At 34.3% G+C, this 26,501-nt stretch overlaps 1 protein-coding gene across 4 annotated transcripts; it reads left to right on the forward strand.

The window, feature by feature from the left end:
- The first annotated feature begins 13,553 nt into the window (after positions 1-13,553).
- On the forward strand, positions 13,554-18,446 carry LOC114321610 (26S proteasome non-ATPase regulatory subunit 1 homolog A). Of its 4 annotated transcripts, none has more exons than XM_028268782.2 (7): positions 13,554-13,966; positions 15,578-15,640; positions 16,745-16,852; positions 16,972-17,083; positions 17,155-17,323; positions 17,879-18,028; positions 18,140-18,446. In XM_028268782.2, exons 2-6 carry the CDS (start codon positions 15,589-15,591, stop codon positions 18,008-18,010), a joined length of 573 nt encoding a protein of 190 aa, XP_028124583.1. In that variant the 5' UTR covers positions 13,554-13,966; positions 15,578-15,588; the 3' UTR covers positions 18,011-18,028; positions 18,140-18,446. The 4 variants fall into 4 exon arrangements, with proteins under 4 accessions (XP_028124583.1, XP_028124585.1, XP_028124588.1 ...); XM_028268784.2 differs by having other exon boundaries at positions 17,923-18,028; XM_028268787.2 differs by lacking the exon at positions 17,879-18,028.
- The last annotated feature ends 8,055 nt before the right edge of the window (positions 18,447-26,501 follow it).

The raw sequence follows: 26,501 nt of genomic DNA on the forward strand, positions 1-26,501 counted from the left end.
AAATTAATTGAATTGAATTAGTTTATTTAGATTTACTGAATATAAATTAGTGAGTTTCATTATTATGTATAATTGTTTGTGAATCGAAAGATATTTTCTATTTGATGAATTTTCTTAGTTTTTAGGATGGTTGGTGGTGGCGGGGGCGATACAAGAGAAAGGGTGGTTTGGGTGAGAGAGAAAAAGAGAATGAGTGAATTTGGATCTACAATTTGAAATTTGAGGCTAAAATGTATTTTTTTTTTTTTTAAAACTTGTTCTACTTAAATGTGACGGACGGTGACAAATTGATCACGATTTAAATAGGTGAAGGGATAAATTGACAATATCAAAAACATTTGTGTGAAATTGATTAAATAGATATAGTTTAGAGGGAAAATAAAAATTTTTTTTTCTTTCTCACTTAAATTTTAGATCACAGTCATTTCTTTCATCTTCTTATCCCACACTCCAAACGTAGTGTTAGTGAGTGCTCACTAACCTGGAGTAAGGAATGGATTTTGGGAGTCACTAAAATCAGCCAAATAAATAAATAAATTTATTGCATATCTCAATTCTTTGAACATTCTATCAACTGTGGCCAAATCTAATTTAATTGGTTGTGAACTATCAATTATGGTTGTTGAATCAAACCATAAACCATTTTTAAATAATGAACTTGGCCACATTTATTACTATTATTATTAGTATAACTTTTATCATTATTATTAGGGCAAACTTCAATTTACTCCTTGTGGTTTGGGTCATGTTCAATTTATCCCTTAATGTTTGGAAATGACCATATAACCCTATATGGTTTGTGGACTAAAATGCACAATTAACTTATCTATTCAAGATAACACATTGCAAGAGTCACGTGCTTGTAGGGAGAGTAACACTATTTTTAAAACAAAAATAGCCCCGCCACATCTTCAAATTTGTAAACAATGCCATTCAATTATTTCTCTCTATTCCTTTCATCCCGGCCATTAGCACCTCCTCTTCTTTTCCTTTTCTTCTTCTCATTTTCTCTTCTTGTTTTCTTTTTTCTAGCTTCCCCCATAATCAAACCATTCCCATAATCATTTCACCAACCCATATACATTGGACCCCCTGTCGAGAAATTGGTAGAATGCCGAAGGGGTTACTCATGAACGGAAAAAAAAAAAATTATATGAAAGCCACTAAATGCTGATAGAGCAATGGATTGTGAGACCCCTAATCTTTGTAAATTCTATTAAGGCCTTCACTTTTTGAATTATTAGAATAAAAGCTCTTAATCCCTCGTTTAATCGCAAACTTAACCCTAGAATTGAAAATGCATCGCGAACGAACCCGTACAAACCCTAATCGACCTCGGTAGTTTAGTAATCATTTCTATCACCTAATACTAATTAATTAACCATCTAATTATAGATTGATCACTCAAAACCTTAACTTTTAAGTTTCATCGTTTCGTTCAATTATTCATCTTTCAATTCAAAGTTTAGTGACTTAAATTGAATTGTTTTTCCTAACCCTAATTTAAATAAATTCTACATTTAAATTAGATATTCTAATTCATAAATTTGAGCCCTAGTCCTCACACTTCAATTGAATGACACTTTAGCCCCAATTCAAGTACATATGTATATATATATGTAAAGTCGTACCTTTTTCTCATCAAATCTTTTTGTACACAAAATCGACACTTATATATATGAATTTGTACATAAAACAAAAAGAAAAATGCCCTCAAAACCTCATGCACATGGCCGGCTACCCTAGGGAGAATTCCTTGTTGTGTACTTTTTGGAACATAGATGATTGATTTCATGAAGGAATTTTGACTAAATCCCTAAATCATGGAGAAGTGTTTGTACTAGTTTTCAATCTAGTTCTATTTTGACCAAACTAGGACTAAATCATATTTTAAACCATAATTAACCTTCTTAATTTACCTCCATTCCATTCCATTCCAATCAAATACAAATTCTTTTCATGCAATTCCAACCAAGGGCATTTAGACTTTTCACCATAATTTTTCTATAAATAGAACCTCTCCCCTAACATTTTTGCACGTCACACACACACACACACATAGTTTGGCTAGAGAATGGCAGAATAGAGCAAGAGTGAGCTTTTGGAATGAGAAGGAAGAAAAAGAGAGAGCTTGCACAACACCAATCCTAGGCAAACAAGTAAGCCACAACACAACTTATTCTTTTATTTTCTCTTCCAAATACATGGTATTAAAAGTTTAGAATATTATTTTCAGATGTGCATGCATGGTGTTCTTCTGTTTGAATAAAAGAAGTTGGGGCCTTCCTCAAAACTCGTCCAGTTTTGGATTTCTAAATTTTAATGTTGTGTCTTGTCTAAAGGAATGAAAAAAAAATATTATTTTATTAGAATATCCATTCTTACTCAATGAAAAATATATTATACATAAAATCATCATGAACTATCACGATAGAATATTATTTTATAAGAAGATTAAAGAATAACCATTGCTGCTAACCGTATCAACCACCACCATCTTCGGTTCTCGTTGATAGCCTCCAATGCCACATTTGGTCGCTGACAACGATTTTCCCGTAGCCCCCACCAATTGTTGGTATTTTTTCAGTGAATCTTCAACAAGGTTTTTGGCAAAGTAAAAATTTGTTTAAAAACATAAAAAATTTCACACAGTGAAATTTCAAAATTTTATTTATTGTCAGTGAAATTTCACTATGACGGTGAATATTAATTGTGCGAAATCACACTAGTTTGACCCAAAAAAAAATAGAGAGAGAGAAAAAAAGAAAGAACACAATGAGAATGATAAATGAGATGATAGACAGAGGACTTATTGGAATATAAGAATATCTTATAGACTAATTATGATACATGTACTTGAACGAGAATTTTCTAATAAATTCCCCTTTACTAATTACAAATTTATCATTAATCTATAATTAGTTTTTTAAAAATATAATAATATGTAATTTTTTTATTTTATAAAAAAGACGTTAATAGTTGGGACTAGAAGAGAGCAATCCCATCCTTTTTGTAGTTTTGCCAGTATTAGAAACTTTGATGTAACTTTGGATATTATATATAAAGGTTTGTTGCATCCCCACGAATCGAGGACTGTAAATGAATAAAGTCGTTCATGAATAGATTTGAGCTTGACTCAGTAAGGTCTCATCGGACTCGATTCGTTGAATATTTATTGAGTTCGAGTTCGAGCTCGTTAAATTCTTAATAAACAAGTCCAAATGTACTACAGCTTGGCTTATTTAATATTTATTTAAATAATAGAATAAATATATTATTTATCTATACTAAATCATATAAAAATATTTATAAAAAATAAGATAAATATGTTATTAACATATTTAAATAATGTAAATAATAGCTAAATGTATTAATATGTAAATAATAGCTAACTATAGATAATACATTTATATAATAGTGGTGATATATATTATTATTTTGAGAAGATATTAACTTTTCTTTTAATATGTTTATATTTATTGTATATATAATTGTATAATCAAAGTTTAATTGTAACTTTACTTTCATAGGAAAGTATGAATTTATAATTTCTTTGGCTCATTAAGGTTCGTGAACAAGGTCTAACTCGAGTCAAGCCTAAGCCAATTTGACTCAAACTCGGTTCATTAAATTTTTATTAAGTTTGAGTTCGAACTTACTAAAATCTTAATAAACAAGTCCAAACATACAAATTATCTTATTAACTCGGCCCATTTGCAACTCTACATGCAACCATATTGGTGTGCTTTTCATGCGCCTCCTCATTTGTCAAAGCTTTTGAATCAGTTTTTTTATTTTTTGTTATTTTTATTTTTAATGTTTTTTTTTAATTCTTAATTTATTTTTATTTTTTTTAGACTAGGTGTTTAACAAGTCTCATGGATATTGTTTAATATTGGGATTATGTAAAGATGTTTTTGAAATGGTGAACTTTGTTAAAACTAATTTAAAATAAGTAAAAATATTATATGAAATTAATGAAAAGTGCATTGGGTTTGAAATTTGTTTGGCTTTTTTATTATGCCCCGGAATATTTGTTTGCAAAATCCAAATTTTAAATAGAGGAAATATTATTTTGCCTCAAAACTTTTACCCATTTTTTAATTTAACCTCCAAACTTTGATTAATATCAATTTTATACTTTAACTTTCAAAATTTTGATCAATTGGGCCCCTATTGGATGGATTGTGTTGATGTGACACAAAAGTTCATTTAGAATTTCATTTTACCCCCTAAACTATACCTTGAAAATCAATTTGCCCCTCAAATATAAACAAAAAAAATCAATTTTTCATTATTGAGATAAAAATTGGGAGATTGACCAATAAATCTCATATTTTGGACTTGTAATCCATATAGTCCCTTTTCTTCTAATCTATTTAGTCATTTTGGATGTGTAATGACTCATTTGCCTACCACATTGGAGTGCTACATTTGGAAAAGTACACTAACAAGTTTTTTAGTATCACAACATATCCACCACGTTGGAATGTCACATTTAGAAAAAGTACACTAAAGAGTTTTTAATTTTTTTTGGAGTGTACAACATACCCGCCACGTTGTTACATTTAAGAAAAATACACTAAGAAATTTTTAGTTTTTTTGAGTGTCACATCATACCCGTCATGCTGTCACATTTGGAAAAATTACATTAAGGAGTTTTTAGTTTTTTTGGATTCAAAGTTTTAAAGTGTCACATTATACTCACCACATTGTCGCATTTGAGAAAAATACACTAAAGAGTTTTTAATTTTTTTTGGAGTGTCACATCATACCCACCATGTTGGAATGTCACATTAATATTTTTCACATTGGAGTGTCACATCATACATGCCAAATTAATAAAAGGATATAACTATCTACCAAAACATTACCAAAATAAAAAATCAAACGACACGGAAAGAAACTCTCCACTAATAAGACTTAACAAATCAATAAAAAAAAAGTTGAAATTAATTGGAGTACTTGTTTGTGAGATGAGATTTATTGGTAAATATCTCTACAAAAGTATTTATTAATATTTAAATTTATTTTTTATATTTGGGAGGCAAATTGATGTTTAAGATATAGTTTGGGGGGTAAAATGAAATTTTCAATAAACTTTGGTGCCACGTCAATACAATCTGTCCAATTGTAGACGGAATATGGAAGCAAGGGCCAAATTGATCAAACTTTTGAAAGTTTGGGTGTAAAATTGATATTAATCAAAGTTTGGAGGTCAAATTAAAAAATGTGTGAAAGTTTGGGGGGCAAAATGATATTTCCTATCAAATTTTTGTTAGATCTAAGTATTTATTTAATTTTGTTACCTTTCTTCTCAACGAAATGCAACCATGACAACTATTCTTTAATTAAGATAGCAAAAAATAAATAAATAAATAATAATTCTAAAGGGTTAAGGGTAAATTATACAAATGATCATTGCAGTTGGTCTCTATTGTTTCAATTTGTTCGATTTTACTCCTTAATTTAATGGATTGTGTCATATTAGTTCAATAAATAATGATAGTTAAGTTTAGTAGACGGAAAGTCAAACGACGTGTCAATTTGATTTATGTAGTTTACACAATATGTCAATTAGGTCTCTGTTGTTTTAATTTGCTCGATTTTGATGGGGAGCAAATTAACACATTGTATAAACTACAAGGACCAAATTGATACATTGTTAGACTTTTCGTCCACCAAAACTAACAACCATTATTTATTTGACTAATATGACACAATTCGTTAAATTAAGAATTAAAATCGAGCAAATTGAAACAACATAAACCAAATTGACACATCGTGTAAACTACAAAGACCATTTTCATAATTTACGCAAGGGTTCATTACACCAGCACCCCCTTAACTATTAAAAATATTTTTACCTCTCTCATCTATGAACCCGTACGTTTTAACACTTTCAACTTTGAAAACCATACAAATATACATTTTTTAGAGTTGGCCTGAAATAGGTGAAAGTGATACATTTTTATAATTGAAAAGGTCAAAATGTACAGGTTCATCGATGAAGGGGGTAAAATGATATTCGCTAATAGTTGAGAGGTGTTGGTGTAATTAACCTATTTTTAAATTAAACTAATATGTTGTTGTCAATCTAACCGAGTATTTAGAATGAGTAATAAATATTTTGACCACAATTTCTATGATATATAAAAATATGTGTATATTTTTTAGTGAAAATACAGTAATAATAATTTTATGTTAAAGCTTAAGTCATTTAGATAGTCACATTTTTATACTGTCCAACATCACAATTTCACAAATAATATTAGTTTCATTGAAGCATATAAATATCATAATATTGAAATCTTGTTTTGGTGAGATTTTATCTCTCGCCTTGGTGCTTTCTTGGTTGAAACTGGAAGTTTTATGGGACTTGTTCTTTGGTGTCACCTAGTGAGACTTATTTATTTGCTTGGGTTAGAGAGAAGATTTTGGTTTTGGTGAGAAAACTTGTATTTCTGTTTGGTGAGCTTAGTTATTCGTAAGAGTTTGCTTTGTCATCATTGTAGCTCTTCGAAGTATTGTTCTCTTTGCTAGTTAAATCCCATTCTCATGTGATTATCATGAATGTAAACTTAGGTCAAACGACGTAACTATTGGTCATTTATGAGTTTAAGATTGTGTCACTCTTGGATTTGCATATTTTTGTATGATTCTTTTGTTTCATATTCAAATGCCATCAATTATATTGGTGTGATTGAATTTTCTAAAAACTCCGCACAACAGAATATATCCCAGACTTTGGGCATATCATAACAATGGACAACAAAAATCATAGCTTCCATACAAAAGATCTTTAATGGTTAAAACATTTTGCAAATTTGATTGGAGTACATGAGTCAACATACTGTACTACATTGGTCAAAAAATTAGGCAATCTATTCTAATAAATTTGAACTTAATTCCATTGCAGACTTCAAAGTTGACCCAATGATGGAGAAGTTAGGAACGGAAATGGTTGAACAATGTGGCGGCATACCACTAGCCATTGTAGTGCTTGGAGGACTTCTAGGAACAAAGCTTACCTTGAGCCATTGGCAAACAGTGCATCAAAATATTGGCTCATACCAAGAGGAGATTGTTAGATGTGTCAGCTCTAAGTTACCAAAACTCGTCATATCTGAAGGCATGTTTTCTTTATTGTGGCAATTATCCAGAGGATTTTGATATAGAAGTAGAGACGCTATATCAACTGTGGATGGCTGAAGGCTTCATATCCCAAGAGGAAAGAGAAGAAGAAGAAACAATGATAGACGTGGCAAAATGTTACATATGTGAATTAGCACAGAGTGACAGAGGTGCATGGTTCAAGTGGAATTGCCACTAGATGAGGAATGCTCAATAATTAAAGAAAGCAAAAGATTTAAACATTGTCGACTTCATGACCTCATGCAAGATTTATGTTTGTCAAAGGTAAAAGAGGCAAATTTTCTTAATGTCATTGATTATCAACATAGAAATGTACAAGGGCATCCCTCTTCTTTAACATGGAAACATGAAGCGGCGCTAGCAAAAGTAGTAAACTACGTAGACTTGTCATCAATCTAGATAAAAATAGTAACCTTTGCCTCTCCGAACAAGAAGGAAGAGCTCAACACATTTGGACAATTTTATTCTTCATGGGTGATGAGTTTAGCAATCTTTTTGGAGAAGAATTGACTCTTTTCTCGCAAAATTGTAAATTTCTTAGAGTTATACATTTTGTTGGAATAGGCTAAGACAAAAGAGAACCAAAAGAAATAGGAAACCTAATCCTCTTGAGATACTTTGTTTTAAGAAAGACTGGATTCACAAAGCTTCTATCATCAATAGGCAACCTGAGATACTTGCAAACCCTTGATTTGTGCACAACCGATGAGATCAGTGTGCCAAATGTGTTATGGAAGATGAAAGGATTGATACGTCTTTATCTTCCTTATTATAATCAATTTTTCACACAAGGAAAACTGAGACTAGATGGCTTGAGCAACTTGGAGATATTAGAAAACTTGGCTTCAGAAAAGATTGAAGTTAGAGGTATCTTCAAATTAACCAATCTTCAGAGAATAAAGAACGCAAGAATGCAAGAAAATCTTGAGGATTTGACGGTGGTCAATAACTACCTCCTTAACAACTACTTGGTTGTGATTTCCTTGTTCTATTGAATATATATGGTGCTATACGTAAGTTTCCAGAATATGAACACCATTTCTACCCAAGCCTCACCACTTTATTCTTGTTGAACTCTCAACTTAAGGAACCCAATGGTAACATTGGAAAAGCTACCTCACTTAAGGACTCTCCACTTATGTAATGCCTTTGTTGGAAAGGAAATCGTTTGTTCAGCTTATGGTTTTCCTCATTTCAATCATCTAGAGCTGTGCATGGTTCTAAATCACGATATTGGGTAACGTAACAGTATCAATCGCGGAGCACAAGTATCGATAGTATCGATCCATAGGTATCGGGAATCGGGTGTCACGGCGGTGAATTTTAAAAATTATTTCACATGTTTTTCAGCTTTTTCTTTCCCATACCGGTCCGAACCGGTGAGTATCTGCCTGTTGCGGCTTGTGTAACGGCTTGTATAGCGGTTATAGACCGATACGTACCGGAACTCGGCCGATTCTCCTGCGATTTTCAATCTCAGCAGTATACCGGCCTATATCCGTCGCGATGCCCCATTTTCCCGATACGTATCGGCCGATATACGTAGCCTATCAGCCGGTTTTTAAAACTATGGAGCTTTGTAATTTAGAAATTGAGGAATGGAGGGTGGATGTTGGAGTCATGCCTAAACTTTCTTGTCTATGGATTGTTAAATGCAAGAATTTGAAGAGGCTTCAGGATGGATTGATATTCATCTCTACCCTCTAGGAATTGCAGATTTGGTATATGCCTAAAACATTTAGTGACAAGCTTCAAGTGGTTGATGGCCAAGGAGAGGATTTTCACAAATTTAGCCACATCTCTTCCATTCATTTTGCAAGTAAATATTTACTTTTCTAGACTAATTCAAAAAGCTGAAGTAAGTATTTTAATTTTCCACAATCTTTGGATTTTAATGTTTGGTACTAAAAATAAACTGAAAAAGACAAGAAAAAAAAAACGATAATTTTTCAGAAGTCAGAGGAGAGTGAAGATCAGTATTCTCAAAAATACCGTTTCCCTTGTCTAAATTTCCCTATAACTTTTCTCGTTCTTTCTTGCGTTTTCTTCAAAACAACAGGTAACCTCTTATCTTTTTATTATTTCAATACCCTTTCTTTGCTTATTTTCAGTAGTCAATCCTTGTTAGGGTCTTCATTCATCATCTCATCATATAGTCTCTTCGTTTTATCAATATTATTACCTCTCCTCACATGTTTTCTTTATTTATATTAGAACAACATGTTTAGGTTCATTTAATCATGTAGAAACCATGTATTTAAGCTCAGTTTGATCATCATATAGTTTAGTATATTTTCTTTGCTTTTTACTTGTTATTTGCCTTGTTAGCATAAGCATAATTTAATAGCCTCAAACCGGGCTTAGGACTATTTTTTGTGTGTTTAGTTGTATGTTAGGATCATGTTTATTTATGTATTTGCATGTAAGACGTTGAAAGTGGGCATCTGAATAAGTCCTTTTAACCTTCATAGCATGTGCTTGTGTCTTGTTGCATTGTCTTTTAGATAATCCAAATTAAATACTCTTTCTATGAAAAATTATATGTTTTGAATATTTTTATGTGAATATTGCTTATTCTAGTTCGAGTCCATTGCCATGAATGATTAAAAATATCCTTTTGATTAAAAATCTTAATTTTTGAAAAATATAGCATTTTTTTTTCAATATAAAATAAGTGATATTTATTATTTATTCAAATTATCTAGTTGTTTGGGTTAGTAAAGGCTTTTAGGTCTAATAATAAAGTTTGTGAATAATTAACCACTAAAATCATAAAATAGAAAGTAAGTAGATGCAATCTTCGGATTGGGCAAAAATGAATGCTTTAATTCAATAACCTTCTCCTTTTGTACCTACGCTCTTGAATTTGGAATTTTTTTATTATAATGGATCGGTCCTTAACTTAGTTTTCATTGCTAAAGGTTTCTTAATTTTTCTTAAAACATTAAGTGGCGACTCTTTGTTGGTCAAAGGGAGTTAGTACAACATTTGTGTAGGAAACGGGCCATAGACTCGAAAAAGGCACGATACCCACAACTACATTACCTTCATCAAATTTTGAGTTGGGATTTCTTTTTCTTTTGCGCAAGTCTTCCATGTGCAGTAACCGCATCCTCTGTCAATCGCACTTAGGATCGGTAACCTTTAGTTTTGATACCACTTGTTAAGATTTATATCACATCCCACACTACAAGAAAAGTGGGCTTATGAGACGGAACTTTTTTGCGACGGCACATTTACCGTCACAAAAAGTCGCAAAAAGTCATTTTTTGTGACGGCACAACTTGCCGTCGCAAAAAATGTGACCTTTTGAGACGACACAACTTGTCGTCGCAAAAAATGTGACCTTTTGAGACGGCACAATTTGCTGTCACAAAAGATATGACTTTTTGAGACGGCACAACTTGCCGTCGCAAAAAAAAAATGTGACTTTTTGATAAAAAAAAAATAATAATAATTTTTTTTCATTAAAATAAAAATAAAACAAATAAATTTTCAATCTATAACTAAAAAAATGACTTTTTTTAAAAAAAATTCATTAACTACAAAAATAAATTAACAAAAAATAAATTTTTTTGGCGACGGCAACCCCCGTCGCAAAAAAAAAAAAACAAAAAAAGGTTAAACCACATTTTGTTGTTTAAATTTCATTTGTGATCGATTTTTTTTTTTTTTCATTCCCGCTATGTTTCCCCCCCTTTTTTTCCATTCCCCCCCCCCCCTTTTTTCCATTCCCCTCCCTTTTTTTTTCCATTCCCGTTTTGTAACCTCCTCAACCCAAACAAAAAATGCTCAATCTCAAACCACCCCGCCCAAAACCAAAAATCCCTAATCTCTTCTTACCCCCCTCTCTGTCTCTTTTCACCCATTTTTCATCTTCCTCTCTCTCTTTTCTTTCTCTCTTTCACACATCACTCTTCTATGTCTGTCTATCTGTCTGTCTCTTTTTCTGTCTATATGTCTCTCACTCATCTATCTCTTCTCTCATCTCTTTTCTCTCTGTCTCTTTCGTTCATCTCTCTTCTCTCTATCTCTCTCGTTCATCTCTCTTCTCTCTGTCTCTTTTTCTGTCTCTCACTCTCTATCTTTTTCTCTCTTTGTCTCTATCTCTCTCTTCTCTTTCTCTCTCTAACTCATCACTCTTCTCTGTCTGTCTGTCTCTTTCTCTCTTTGTCTCCCGCTCATCTGTCTTCTCTCTATCTCTCTCATCTGTCTTCTCTCTCTACCTCTCTCACTCATCTCTCTTCTCTTTATCTCTCTCTCGCTCATCTCTCTTCTCTCTATCTCTCTCATCTCTTTTCTCTCTATGTCTCTCTCGCTCATTTCTATATATCTCTCTCGCTCATTTTTCTTCTCTCTATGTCTTTCTCTCGTTCATTTCTTTTTGTCTATCTCTCATTCATCTCTTGTTTCTCTCTCTTTTTTCTATCTCTCTCTTTCTCTTTCTCTCTCTGTCTCTTATTCTCTTTCACTCATCACTCTTCTCTCTCTATTTTTCTCTCTATCTGCCTGTCTATTTGTCTCCCCCTCATTGTGTTCGCCTTGCTTACTTCCCTCTCCATTCTTCTCTATTTACCAAGCTATCTTTCGATTTATCAAGACACTACAAGAAAATGCACTTTTGGTGACCACTTTGTCTTTCTATCACTCATCACTCTGTCTCTGTCTCTATCTCTCTTCTCTATCTGTCTCTCACTCATTTCTCTTTCACCAACCATCTCCTCTACCACCTTCACCACTACTGCAAATGATATTCCACTACCACAACTACTACTATTGTTGCCACTCCGCCTCTACGACTATCATTACTACCACCATCACCACCACTCCACTACCACCATTACTTCTACCATTACCTCTCATCTACCACCGCTACTCTATCTCCTCTACCACTACCACAACTTCACCACTAATCTCATTCGCTATCACCACCACCACCACTATCACCTCTTATCCACCACATTCACCACTACTGTCGCTCCCTATCCTCTACCGCAAAAAATTAGTTCCTGATTTTTAGTAACAAAAAAAAAATGGGTCGCAAAAAAACATTTTTTCATCTTCCTCTCTCTCTTCTCTTTCTCTCTATTACTCATCACTCTTCTCTCTCTGTATGTCTGTCTATCTGTCTATTTTCCCTCTCTCTCTCTGTGTCTCTCACTTATCTATCTATTCTCTCATATCTTTTCTCTCTCTATCTCTTTCGCTCATCTCTCTTCTCTCTATCTCTCTCGGTCATCTCTCTTCTCTCTCTGTCTCTCTCGCTTATCTCTCTTATCTTTGTCTCTTTCGTTCATCTCTCTTATTTATCTTTCTCTTTTTCTGTGTCTCACTCTCTATCTCTCTCTCTCTGTCCCTCTCTCACTCATCACTCTTCTCTCTATCTCTCTATCTTTCTCTCTCTCTCTCTCTCTATCTTTCTCTCTGTCTCTTTCATTCATCTCTCTTCTCTTTATGTCTCTTTTGCTCATCTCTCTTCTCTCTTCTCTCTATCTCTCTCTGTCTCTCTCGTCCATCTCTCTTCCCTCTCTGTCACTTTTCTGTCTCTCACTCTCTATCTCTTTCTCTTCTTCTCTCTCTCTTTCTTTCACTATGTTTGCGTTGCTCACTCTCTCCCTCCCGTCTTCTCTATTTATAGAGCTCTCTCTCGATTTATTGATCCACTACAAGAAAACACACTTTTAGCGACCACTTTGTCTCTCTCTCGCTCATCACTTTGTCTCTTACTCATCTCTCTCTCTCACCACCCATCTCCTCTACCACCTTCACCACTACTGCAAACGACATTCCACCACCACCATTACTTCCACTATCGCCACTTCACCTCCACCACTCCACTACTACTACCACTACCACCACTACTACCACTACCACCACTACTACCACCACTACTACTATTACTATTACCTCTCATCCACCGCCACCACTCCATCTCCCATACCACTACCACAACTTCATCACTAATCTCCTTCGCCGCCGCCGCCACCACGACCTCTTATCCACCACTACTATCGCTCACTCTTCTCTACTACAAAAAATTATTTTTAAAATACTCAAATAAAAAAATTTTTTTTTTTCGATTAATTGTTTTTAAGTAATTTTTTTGAATATATATTTTTTTTCAAATCATTTTTTTTTCAAACAACTTCTATGTCAATTATTTTTTGTCAATTAATTTTGTAGCCCTGTATAAAAATATTTTAAAAATTAAAATATTAAAAATATTTAAAAAATTAAATATTAAGAATATTAAAAATATTCTGAAAATCAAAATATTAAAAATATTCCGAAAATCTCAACCAAACAAAACCTTTTTTCATTTTTTCCCCGTCTTTCCCCCCTTTTTTCCCCGTCTTTCCTCCCTTTTTTTCCATTTCATTTCAGGTTTGTAAAGCCCTAAGTTTCAGAGCCCTAAGTTTCGAAACAACACTATCTCTCTCTCTCTCTCTCTCTCTCTCTCTCTCTCTCTCTCTCTCTCTCAGAGGCGACGACGAGCGGCCATCGGCGTGCCCTAAGTTTCTATTTTTCAGATTTGATTTTCAATTACACTTACCTTCCTGCCCACAACCATCTCTCTATCTTCCTTCATTTTTCACAGTCAGCAAAGCTTCCTCTCACCAGAAAAACAGATCCAAAGCCATCTCAATCACTAGTTCCAAACGTAATCGACCTCATATTTATCTCCGATCTGCGACTCTCTCTTTGTCTCTCTCTTCAGTCTCTATTTCACACTCGAAACCCTAGAATTTCGCAAACGGCTATCATGAACCACTACCACATTTATGAAGCTATCGGCCGTGGCAAATTCTCGGTAACTCTCTTTTTAGATTTGATTCGAGTTTGCTTCTGAATCTGTTTGTGGCGTGAAATTTTCTGCTTGGTTGCTGGGAAACAGAGGAAAATAGAAGAATGTAAAATTTTAATATATATATCTATCTATCTATCTATCTATCTATCTATCTATACTATTATAAAGTGAACACATAATATGGTGTCCTGAAGCTTGCTTTACTCTCCTCATGCCATGTGGCAGTGTTTTTTATTTTTTTTTAAAAAAGTTAAACAAAGAGATGGGCAAGGCTTGAACCCATGACCATGGATTTAAGTATGAGGACTCATACCACTTAAGCTAAGTACATATTATAATATTAATTTCATTATTATTTTCTTTTATTCCTATTTATTTAATTTGCACACACATCGTGTGTGTCCAACCGCTAGTACTATTATAAAGTGAACACATAATATGGTGTCCTGAAGCTTCACTCTCCTCATGCCATGTGGCAGTATTTTTTATTTTTTAAAAAAAAAGTTAAACAAAGAGATGGGCAAGGCTTGAACCCATGACCATGGGTTTAAGTACGACGATTCATACCACTTAAGCTAAGTACACATTATAATATGAACTTCATTATTATTTTTTTTATTGCTACTTATTTAAATTGCACACACATCGTGTGTGTGCCACCCACTAGTACTATTATAAAGTGAACACATAATATGGTGTCCTGAAGCTTGCTTTACTCTCCTCATGCCATGTGGCAGTCTTCTTTTTTATTTTTTAAAAAAAAAGTTAAACAAAGAGATGGACAAGGCTTGAACCCATGACCATGGGTTTAAGTATGAAGACTCATACCACTTAAGCTAAGTACACATTATAATATTAATTTCATTATTATTTTCTTTTATTCCTCTTTATTTAATTTGCACACACATCGTGTGTGCCCAACCGCTAGTATATATATATGCATTTACAATTAGTGCAACAGTAGCAACAAGTTTCCCTTAAAAAGTTAGAAATTTGATTGAATTAAGCTAGGTATCTGTAGTTCCTATTTTTCTTATGTAACACGTAATGGATGTTCAAAATTTTAACTTCTTTTTCTCCTCTCTTATTGTTTACTTGTTTGAAGTAGATAATGCAGAATCTAGGGTTTGATTTGATGTTTAGGTAAAAATTTGGGTTTCAGAGATATTTCTTATTTGTTACTGTTTCTTAAGAGGAATCGAGCAAGAACTGTTTGGAATATTTTGTGGACATGTTTTTGGCTAGTGAATACTTATAGGGTACCATAAATATGTTTTTTCTTCTGATTACTTCTTCAAAACCAATTCTGTATGATGTTTATGTTTAAATGATGCTTTCTACTCCAGCTTGTGATGAAGTTTTTATGCTTTCCTATTTTTGTGTGGATATTGCATATGCAAATCTGTAGTCCTAGTTGACTAATTAAGTAATAGTATTGGACTATGTTGCCATGTGATTCTCATAACAACTGTGATATTAGTGGACTACTGATGGTGTAGAATCCAGTTTTAAATTTTTTTTTATTGTCACTTATCAAAAAAAAGGAATCCATTTTTCAGATTTCTATCAATTTAGTTCTTTGGAAATAAATGTTTGTGTTTATTTCACATGCAGAGAGAGCTTATATGAAGATGAGGAGTTTGATCAACGATAACTTGCTGCATTGCTTGTTTCAAAGGTCATTATCATTTTTCTATGTATTCCTCCTTTGTGTTTAGCGACCATCGCCCCTCTTCTATATTATGATCACTTACTTTTCTTGTATAGAAAAAAGATAATTTTCTTCAATTCTGGTTTTTATGATCATTTGGGTTGCCAAGGTTTTCTTTCCTTCTTGCCTGAATAGGTGTAGTGCGATCTTCTAACCATATATATTTATTCTTTCCTTCTAGCAATCAAGTGGGGCATTGATGAAAATTTGTGGTATCCTATTAAATCTTTAGCTCAGATGTGTGACATTTGAAAATTAATGTGTGTAGTGTATTCCTTTTACACGTAAATTTTGTGTTTCAAATTCAGAGGGGCTGCAAACAAAAGATTTCCTTGTATAAAGCTGCCCAAGTTAGCTATGTATGTTAGGGGTTGGATATAATCACATTTGAACTCTGAATCAGCCAGGGAGAGATAGGGATATAACATTCTATTTACATTGCCATGATTATAGGAGTTTTTGTATAATGAGGAATTATAATTTTAACAGGATTTATAAGTGTCCTATGTAAACAAAATTTAGCTATGCCATGTGTTTATAAGTGTCCTATGTAAACAAAATTTAGCCAATTCCAATTTAATTACTCATAGCACCTCATCACCATTCTTAAAAGTGTCCTATGTAAACAAACAGTTTTATTAATTAAAATGAAGAAGAGCTAGTGATAAGAATGCAATACTGGTCTCTGTTCAATATTGGAAATTATTGTGATGTACACGTGTATTCCTGTGGGTATCGATGAATATTATGGATTGTATCTGGAGTGTGTTATCAAAGGAGGGAGACACATTGGATATGACAATTCACTCAATCATTCAATATGTTCAGATGTTTTCATCCCTGGGGTAGTGAGTTTCTGCATTCTTGGTTTCTCTAATCTTTGCAACCACAATATATCTTAGTACTCTTTTTTTATTTTTTTATTTTTATTTTAATTATCAGTAACTTACAATAGATTACTTGCATGTGAAGATAAAACCTGAAATCAGAGGCTATCACTTGTTAGTCCTTAAGACGTTTAATTAATTTACTTTTATCTTGTTTACACAAATTCCTTTATTTCTTTCGTCAGGTTTTCTATTACTTGGGTGAACTTAATGACTCATTGTCATATGCTCTTGGTGCTGGTCCAATGTTTGATGTTTCTGAGGATTCAGATTATGTCCATACCCTTCTGGGTAAGAATTTTCGCATTGCATTTATTATTTTTCAACATGAAAAGAATTATATGAATGTAAATTATGCCTTTTCACTGTAATCTTACTAATTGTTGCTGTCATGTTCTTTCTTCACTCAGCTAAAGCTATTGATGAATATGCCAGCGTCAAGTCAAAGGCAGCAGAGTCAAATGATGAAGCAGCCAAAATGGACGCTCGTTTGGAGGCAATTGTGGAGAGAATGTTGGATAAGTATGTAAATTTCACCTCATCTTCAATGTAATGACGCCTTTTTCCAATTTTCTTACCATTGCTGTATATAGGTGTATCCTGGATGGAAAGTATCAACAAGCTATCGGAATGGCAATTGAATGCAGACGATTGGATAAGCTTGAGGAAGCAATTATGAGGAGTGATAATATTCATGCAACCCTATCATATTGCATTAACATCTCTCATTCCTTTGTTAATCTGAGAGAATATCTCCATGAGGTATGGATAATGTTCTTGCTTGTCTAATTTAGAGAGCTATTTCCATATCCTAAAACAGCATATTTTCTGTAAACATTTTTTATTATTTCCCACAATAGTTAATTTCTGGTTGTCATGATTGGTATATTTATTTATGACATTGTAGTTCTTCATCCAGGTTACCTTTCTTGTTTCAATTTGAAATAGAAATTTTTTGCTAGACTTAATTATAGTTATGTTTAAATATTATACCAATCTAATGACAACTGTTGTTGCCATGTTGGTTTCCGCATTCAAGTTCCTTGGGCCGGCCTATGTGCATTCAGAAACTTTATTTATAAAATTAAACAGGATTTGGATTGTCAAGAAAATTGAGTGATATATCTAAAACTCCTTCTTCCTTGGTAGGTTTCTCTTACATTACAACTTTTGATGCATGCTACTGATTTAGTTTGTATGACTCATTAAGATTTGGACTATGGAATATATATATTATTTTTTTAATAAAAAATTTGTACTGGAATTTTATTTACTAATTCATTTATTCTATTCCTCTATTTATTCAACTGCCACAAGCAAAATGTGGAACTCCCTTTTACATGGCTCCTGAGTTGTTTCAGGATGGAGGCGTCCATTCTTATGCATCTGATTTTTGGGCCCTTGGTTGTGTGCTATATGAGTGCTATGCTGGGAACCCACCCTTCATAGGAAAAGAGTGCTATGCATGTGCGTGATTTCTTGGCATATTATGTTTCAATATGTTGATTGCTATAAAACATTGGAATTATTACTTTATTTTCTCTGCTTTTAATTTGGCATGCCTTTCTTTCTTTGTAGCGATCTCATGCTAGTGGAGACACGAATTGGGGAAAATTTTCTATACAAGGCCACCACGGTTATAGCTGCAGCTAATCAAATTGCCTTTCATATTCTAGGTGTCTTTGAAACGTTTTTTGGCATGTAGACCCACAATTTTGCAGTGTAATGGCCGGACAGGGGGTGACAGTTAGGCAAGGAGGGTTTATGTGTCATAATGCCTTCACAATGACTTGAATACTCAGCATGTAAAATATGGGTCCCAAAGTAAATGGCTCATCCTGTCTAGACCTCAATTTTATTTATGAAAGTGAGAATTTAAATGCAATTTGTTTTATTATTTTAGTAATGAAATTTGGTTTATGTTATTTTAAATTATGAACAAAATCATGTATTTAAACATTATATATGTATTATGGAACATTATGTAGTGGGATAATTTTGTTGATGTGTAATTATATGAATGGAAAAATATTTTATTATGAAGAAATTGTTATTTTTATATTATTATGGAGAAATTTTAATATTTTTATCGTAGGATGTTTTTTTCTTTTTTGCGACGGCATTACACCGTCGCAAAAAATAGTAAGTTTTAATATTTTTATTAATTTTGTTACAGGTTTTACTTTTTGCGAGGGCATTATACTATCGCAAAAAATAGAAATTTTATTATTTAAAATAGAAATTTTATTATTTTTTTAAACTTTTTGCGACGGCATTACACTGTTGCAAAAAATAGAAATTTGCATATTTTTAATACTTTTTGCGACGGCACCACACCGTCGCAAAAATAGTGTTTTTACCGTTGCAAAAAAAGACTATTAGCGACGGTATTTTTTGCCGTCTCAAATAACATTTTTAGCGACGGTAAAATAGTCTCGTCCCAAAAAAGTCAAGAAATTTCAAACGTTATTAGCGACTGCACAATGCCATCGCAAAAAGGCAAAAATGCCATCGCAAAACATTAGCGACGGCACTGTGCCGTCGCAAAAACTCTTTTGCAACCCCTGCATTTGCGACCCCCTCTTGCCGTCGCAAAAAGTATTAGCGACGGCATTAGGAGTATTAGCGACGGTATTTTGTCGTTGCAAAAAGTCAATTTTTTTGTAGTGCCACCAATGCAAATGAATGTCCACCCACGCACATACCAAGGAGAAAAATAATCACATACAAATTTACATAGTTTGGCCCAAATTATCTACATCCACGATAAAAGAGCTTCCATTATGAATAAAATAAAGAATACATGTGAGGCACTACAAAAAAATTAAGGTTTTAGAGATCAAAATTTAGGGACAAAATTATTTTTTAGTAACTAAATATTTTTGTTGCGAAAAGTGTCATTATATTTTTAACAACAAAAATTAGACATTAGTGATGAATTATTATATTTTTGGGACCAAATTTTTTGTCTCAAAAAATAAACCATTTTGAGACCAAATTATTTTGTCCCTAAAAGTCTATTTATTAGTGACATTTTCAAAATTTTGTTGCTAAAAGCCTTGTTTTTTACTTTTAGGGACGACCTTTTAGCAACTATCCTCATGACAGTAGAAATTAGTCCCTAAATGCCTTTTGCAAAAATAATTTTACTTTTAGAGACTAAAACATTTGGTCTCTAAAACTCTTATATGTTGTAGTGAGATGACCAAAATATTCAAAACTTATATCACTATCCAAATTGAAAAATCTAGAAATTCCCTAGATGTTGATTTGTGATTATGTATCAATTTTAAGCAGCATATAACAATCCTAATCAAACAATCAAGACAAATCGACATAAAAAATCACAATTGGACACCTCCAGTTGTGATAAAAAAAAAATCACGGGCAACAGCTACAAAACAATCCACTAGGAAGATATAAAGGAATTACACAGGTATACTTTCAATTACCTAGCGAATCCACGCCCGAATTGAACCAACCTCTATGCGCCTCTTCCAACCTTGTCTTCACCTCGGAATTGTCTTGACGATGAGTCACTCCGGAATCCACCAAAGCTTCAGGCTTGAATTCTTCAGAATCCACTGAAGAACAACTCTCAGTTTTGTGTAGAACAAACAAATAATCATTTGATGTATACTCTTTAAACCAGGAGTTGAATACTCAATCAAAACATCAAAGAAAACTAGCTAAATATCTCCAAATATAAATCCTAAAACCCAAGAAGAAGATCTGGAGAAGTAATCCTAAATTCTGACAGAAACCCGTACTTTTAGAAATCTGAATCGCGATGCTCGCTCGAGCGAAGATTCTCTCATTCGAGCGAGGAACCAAAAAAGCGTGTTTTCCATAAGTGACTTCGCTCGAGCGTACATTCATCTCTTTCAGGTTTTTTGCCAGACGCAGCATTCGCTCGAGCGAGCACTCCTTCGCTCGAGCGAGCAAGGGCGGACATGGAACTCTGAATGCAATTTTGCATTTTGCTTTCGGGGCACTGCCCCTCGACCTCGCCGTGGTGCTGCCCCGGACCCGCCAAGGGGCGCTGCCCCCTGGACCCCTGCGAGCTGACCGGGCAGCTCGATCCCCGTCATAATCAGCGAAGTGGCAATCTTAAAAGCATTAACATCACAAACCTCTCTGTAAAGCACAATTCGGGTTGGATTCGCATCTAAACACTTATAGCCTCACTGAAATAAAAAGTGCGAAAACAAATACAACTTAAAGGAATTTTGTCAAACGGGATTTCCAAGAATAAAAACCTAACAATCTCCCCCTTTGACAATGCCGTGACAAAACACATCTAACAAATAAAATCCTAAACACCCTAACCCTTACAACCAATAAAAACAAACTTCTTTCTCAAGGTCATGATCTGCAAAACAACTATTAGTGCCACAATCTCCAAAACAACTATTAGTCCCACAAGAGTATATGAAAGAGCAATAGACATATGACACAATTATCTTGAAACATGAGATGGAAAACATGAATAGATGAAAACTAAGACTCATGAAAAACAACTCTCAAACAACAAAAGCAAGATCATAAACCACACAAGCAATGATATGACGATGTAAATACCGGAAACATGCAAGAAGGAAATAATTAGCACACAGTGCATAGCAAACATGCAAAACAACTATAGCCAATCTCCCTTACCAAACAAATCAAAGTATTCATGCTAATAAACTCTTGTAATGATAAACCAAACTACCCTTCACTAAAAACAATGAACAAGAAGAAAAAACAACAAAAATAATATGGTGGAGCAAGCAAGAAATCTCAGATTTGTACCTTAAAACACACAAGATTATCCAAGAAGCACAATTACTAGTAAACACAATGTGCATAGTCTGTAGAAGATTCCTCATGCAAGAAAGTGATGCATTATGTGAAAAGCATAGATCCCATGATAAAAGCATAGTTCTAAATCGCGATATCAGGTAATGTAACGGTATCGATCGCGGAGTATCAGTATCGGTAGTATCGACCGGTACGTATCGGGTATCGGGCGTCGCGACTGTGAAATTTCAAAAATCATTAGCAATCCCTCTAAAACTCAATTTTATGCATTTTTTTGACTCTTTTAGCCTTAATTTATCACATTTTAATCAAAAATTTAATATATAGAGGCACTTTTGACTCATTTTAAACAAAATAATATAGATTTTTTTTTTTTAAATATTCACTAAAAATAAAAAATACAAAAAAAATTAATTTTTTAATAGTACTGTGTTAAGCAAAACGGGTCCATTTTTCCAAAACGACATCGTTCCATTCCATCCCCTTCCTACTAGATGACGTGGACATATTCAGGCCCTTAGATTGTCTGCCTACCACGTGTCCCAATCTTGTTCATATTGCTGGACAGAAAGAAGGCCGGAGAGGAGGCTGATCCTCTTCAGCCAAAAGAAAAAACAGAGCATTATGAATGCTCCTAATAAACAGAGCATGTGATGGGAATGTATTAATTTGTTGCAGGTGCTTTTGCTCGTTTTCAGGTGCATTTTATAATTCTTGCACCTGCACCTGCAAGAATTATAAAATGGTGGCTTTATAAACAGAGCATTTTTCAGCTGGAGCATTATAAACGGAGCATTTTTGCAGGTGCTTTGCTCATTTTCAGCCGTATCGGACTGTGTCGGAGCTATATCGCTCACGTATCGGATTCAGGCCGATACGTATCGGGAATTGGCCACTACGGACGCAACATTCATTCTCACCGATATACCGATGAGTATCCGACTCGGCACTCCCATTTTCTGGTACGAATCGGCCAGTACAGCACGTACGGGCCGATATTTAGAACCTTGGATAAAAGTGTGTGTGTGACTCTTGGAGTTTGACAAACACTAGATTCAATCCTAGTAGTGATCTGAAAGTTGGACCTCCGACAAGAGAATCTATGCACAACAAAGGAAAGTCAAACCACTAGGAATCAAGGGGTATTTGGTGAGTAAAGGCAGAGGCTCCCCCTCAATCAATGAATCCTTTATTTTTTTTTTTCTTTTTTTTTTATCTTTTTGTTTTCTTTCTTTTACACTTTTTTTTTTTTTCTTTCTTTCTTTTGCACATTTTTTCTTTCTTTTGCACACTCATTGGCGGCTAACACGCTCAAGAGTATGGAAACCGAACCAAAGAAGCATGGATATAATAAGGATGGCATGGTTGGTGCCTCTGAGGTAGCCTTTTCCTCATGCCTGGACTACAAAGAATAGAGGGGAAAGCCATGGAGATGCAAAAAGATGAAAGGTGGTTAAGAGACTCAACATCACCCATGATATGCTAGTATAGGTCAATTCCTCTAGAAAAGCAAAAGATACAATGCCAGAAGTCCATAGAGAAAAAATAATCACTAAGGCGGAAGACTCCAAAATTTGCTAATCCAAGAGTGTGTACAGAATGAGACATACTAATCAAAAAACATACACTTCAAAGTGAGTAATGACCACAGAAAGCACACACATATTAACATGTAATGGATATTCTTATCAATTCCAATATGCACCAAGGATCACTCAAAAATTTTAAGCTTGCTAAACCATACAAAGAAAATCTTTTTGGGATTTTTTTTTTTTATTTTTTTTCTTTTTCTAAACAAAGCAAGACATAAAAACGAACATGCACACATTTTTTTCTCATTAAAAAAAAACACACAGAAACCTAAAAACTAAAACAAATAAACAAATTAACACAAGTCAAGTTTTCTCACCCAAACCGCTTTAGTATAAACAAAGTTGTGAGCATTGCGGTTCTTGGATGGTGTCTTGACGTTGTAGTTTCCTTTGCTTTCAATGGAAACCCGTCTCGACTTGGTTTCCAACATCCTATTTTTAGGTCTAGGCAAATAAACTCTCCCATGCAACTTATAACAATAAGGGCGAATATGACCATGCATACCATAATGATGACAAATAAAAACAGGGTGTACAGGGTCTACCTTCTTTTTTTTTACCTTACCAACTCTAGGAAGTTTGAGAAGTCCATCCTTATGTTGAATTTTTTGTTCCCCCTTTCCTTGAATTCTTGTATCATGAGATATGGAAGCACTCTGTTTTTGCTCTTTCTTACCACCAAACCCAATGCCACTCTTGTCAGAACAAATTGTTGAGACCCAATGATATTGTCCAAAGTCTTTGATCATTTGTTCCAAAGACCAATGGTAGCCATAGCACACTTGAGTTCTTCCTCTTTCTTGATGATTAGTTCTTCCAATGCAAGTTGAGACATCTTGAGAGTTTCAATCTTTTCTTCATATGTTGCATAGATTTGCGGTAGCTCGTTCCTCTTTGTCTCATACGTTAAGAGTTTTGCACAAAGAGCTTATCGATCATTAGAAATCTTAAGGGCATCATTCCTAGCCTCGGAAATCTCTTTCTTCAATTTGACATTCTCACTTTCACATGCTTTGTGTTTCATAGTGAGTTTGTCATTCAATTTGGATAAGTTAAGAGATTCCTTATACAACTTTTCATAAGCTTGCTCAAGCTCTTCATCATCACTACCCGAGGATTCATCATCAGTGGTATTCTCAACCGGCCTCTTCGGATACTCTGTTCGTCCTTCAGTTTCAGAAGCCGCCATGAAAGCAAGGAATTGTTTATGTCCCTCTTCGCCTTGATCTTCGTTGTCACTTTCATCTTCATCAGATTCTGATTCATCATCCCAAGTGATGGCGAGGGCTTTCTTCTTCTTCAAACGAGTGGGACATTCTGAAGCAAAGTAGCCAAATCCTTGGCATTCATAGCATTGGACTCTTTCAGAGTTCCCTTGTATCTTTCCTTTCTCCTTCTTGGCTATAGAATTAATTTTGAGTTTATCTTTACCTTTAGATTTATGAGTATGAGTAGATTCCAAAAGATTAGGATTCTTTTTCAAATTTTTTTTTTTAAATTGTTTAACAAAAGCAACCGTAATCTTGGAATCTATCTCACAATCCTCGTCAGAATCCTCTTCAACTCTATGAGCACTACTATAAGCAATAGTATCTTTTTGTTTCTTTTTGAAATTCCTATGTGCTTCATAAGTTTGGAGATTTCCAACCAAGTGATCCAGCTTGAGGTTGTCAACATCTTGAGCCTCCTCAATAGCCGTAACTTTTGATTGGAACCGATCGGGCAAGGATCTCAAAAAATTTCCCACAACTTTGGATTCTGGTATTTTTTCACCTAAATTGAAGTTGGAATTTACAATGTCACTCAACTTCGCATAAAATTCATCAAAGGTCTCATTATCTTTCATTGAAAGGTTTTCGAAACTAGACGTGAGCCTTTGAAGTTTTCAGCGTTTAACAAAAAGAGTGCCCTCATGAATAGTTTGTAAGATATCTCAAGCCTCTTTTACGACTTCACAATTGCAGATACGACTAAACTCTTCAGGTGTGACAGCGCAAAAGAGAGAATTGATAGCTTTACTATTCCAGCTACTATTTTGGTAATCAATTGTGTCCCACTTATCAATTGGTTTGGGGAAAGTTACTCCATCAACGGTAATCGTTGGTTCGGTCCACCCATTCATGATAGATTGCCAAACTTTTTTATCTATAGATTTCAAAAACGATCTCATCCGAGCTTTCCAAAAAGAATAACTGGATCCGCCAAGTAGGGGTGGTTGAACCATAGAATTTCCCTTACGAATTGTATCCATTATCACAAATCAAACAAGATCTTGTTCTAAAATAATTTTTTTTAAAAAAAAATAGCACGACCTGCTCTGATACCAATTGAAAAATTTAGAAATCCCCTAGATGTTGATTTGTGATTATGTATCAATTTTAAGCAGTATATAACAATCCCAATCAAACAATCAAGACAAATCGACACAACGATTTTACATGGAAAAACCACAATTGGACACCTCCAATTGTGATAAATAAAAAAAAACTACGGGCAACAGCCACAAAACAATCCACTAAGAAGATAAAAAGGAATTACATAAGTATATTCTCAATTACCTAGCGAATCCATGCCCGAATTGAACCAACCTCTATGTGCCTCTTCCAATCCCGTCTTCACCTCGGAATTGTCTTGACGATGAGCCATTCCAGAAGCCACCAAAGCTTCAGGCTCGAATTCTTCAGAATCCACCGAAGAACAACTCTCACTTTTGTGTAGAACAAACAAATAATCCTTTGATGTATACTCTTTAAACCAAGAGTTGAATACTCAATCGAAACATCAAAGAAAACCAGCAAAATATCCCCAGATATAAACCCTAGAACCCAAGAAGAAGATCTGGAGAAGTAATCCTAAAATCTGACAGAAACCCGTACTTTTAGAAATCTGAATAGCGATGCTCGCTCGAGCGAAGATTCTCTCGCTCGAGCAAGGAACCAAAAATGCGTGTTTTCCATAAGTGACTTCGCTTGAGCCACGCACTCCTTCGCTCGAGCGAGCAAGAGCGGACATGCAACTCTAAATGCAATTTTGCATTTTTCTTCGGGGGCGCTGCCCCTCGATCCTGCCGTGGCGCTGCCCCGGACCTGCCAAGGGGCGCTGCCCCCTCGACCTCCGCGAGCTGACCGGGCAGCTCAATCCCCGTCATAATCAGCGAAGTGGCAATCTTGAAAGCATTAACATCACAAACTTCTCTGTAAAACATAATTCGGGTTGGATTCGCATCTAAACACTCATAGCCTCACTGAAATAAAAAGTGCGAAAACAAATACAACTTACAGGAGTTTTGTCAAATGGGGTTGCCAAAAATAAAAACCTAACACAAATCTATGCTCAAGGATAGTTGCGCCCTTGCTGAATTCAATGCTCACGGTATTTTTTTTCTCTTATTCTCTACATCTCTATTTTTTTTCCTCACTTGGATCTCTCAATCTCGCTCAAGAAAGATACACATGAAAATCCTAATTCCACAATAGATTTCGAACTCTACTATTCTAACCCAAATAGATGTATAGAATCCACATATAGGACACTAACAAACTTTG

This window comes from Camellia sinensis, chromosome 7 (assembly GCF_055761805.1).
Source record: "Camellia sinensis isolate YWXY chromosome 7, ASM5576180v1, whole genome shotgun sequence".
Lineage (NCBI taxonomy): Eukaryota > Viridiplantae > Streptophyta > Magnoliopsida > Ericales > Theaceae > Camellia > Camellia sinensis.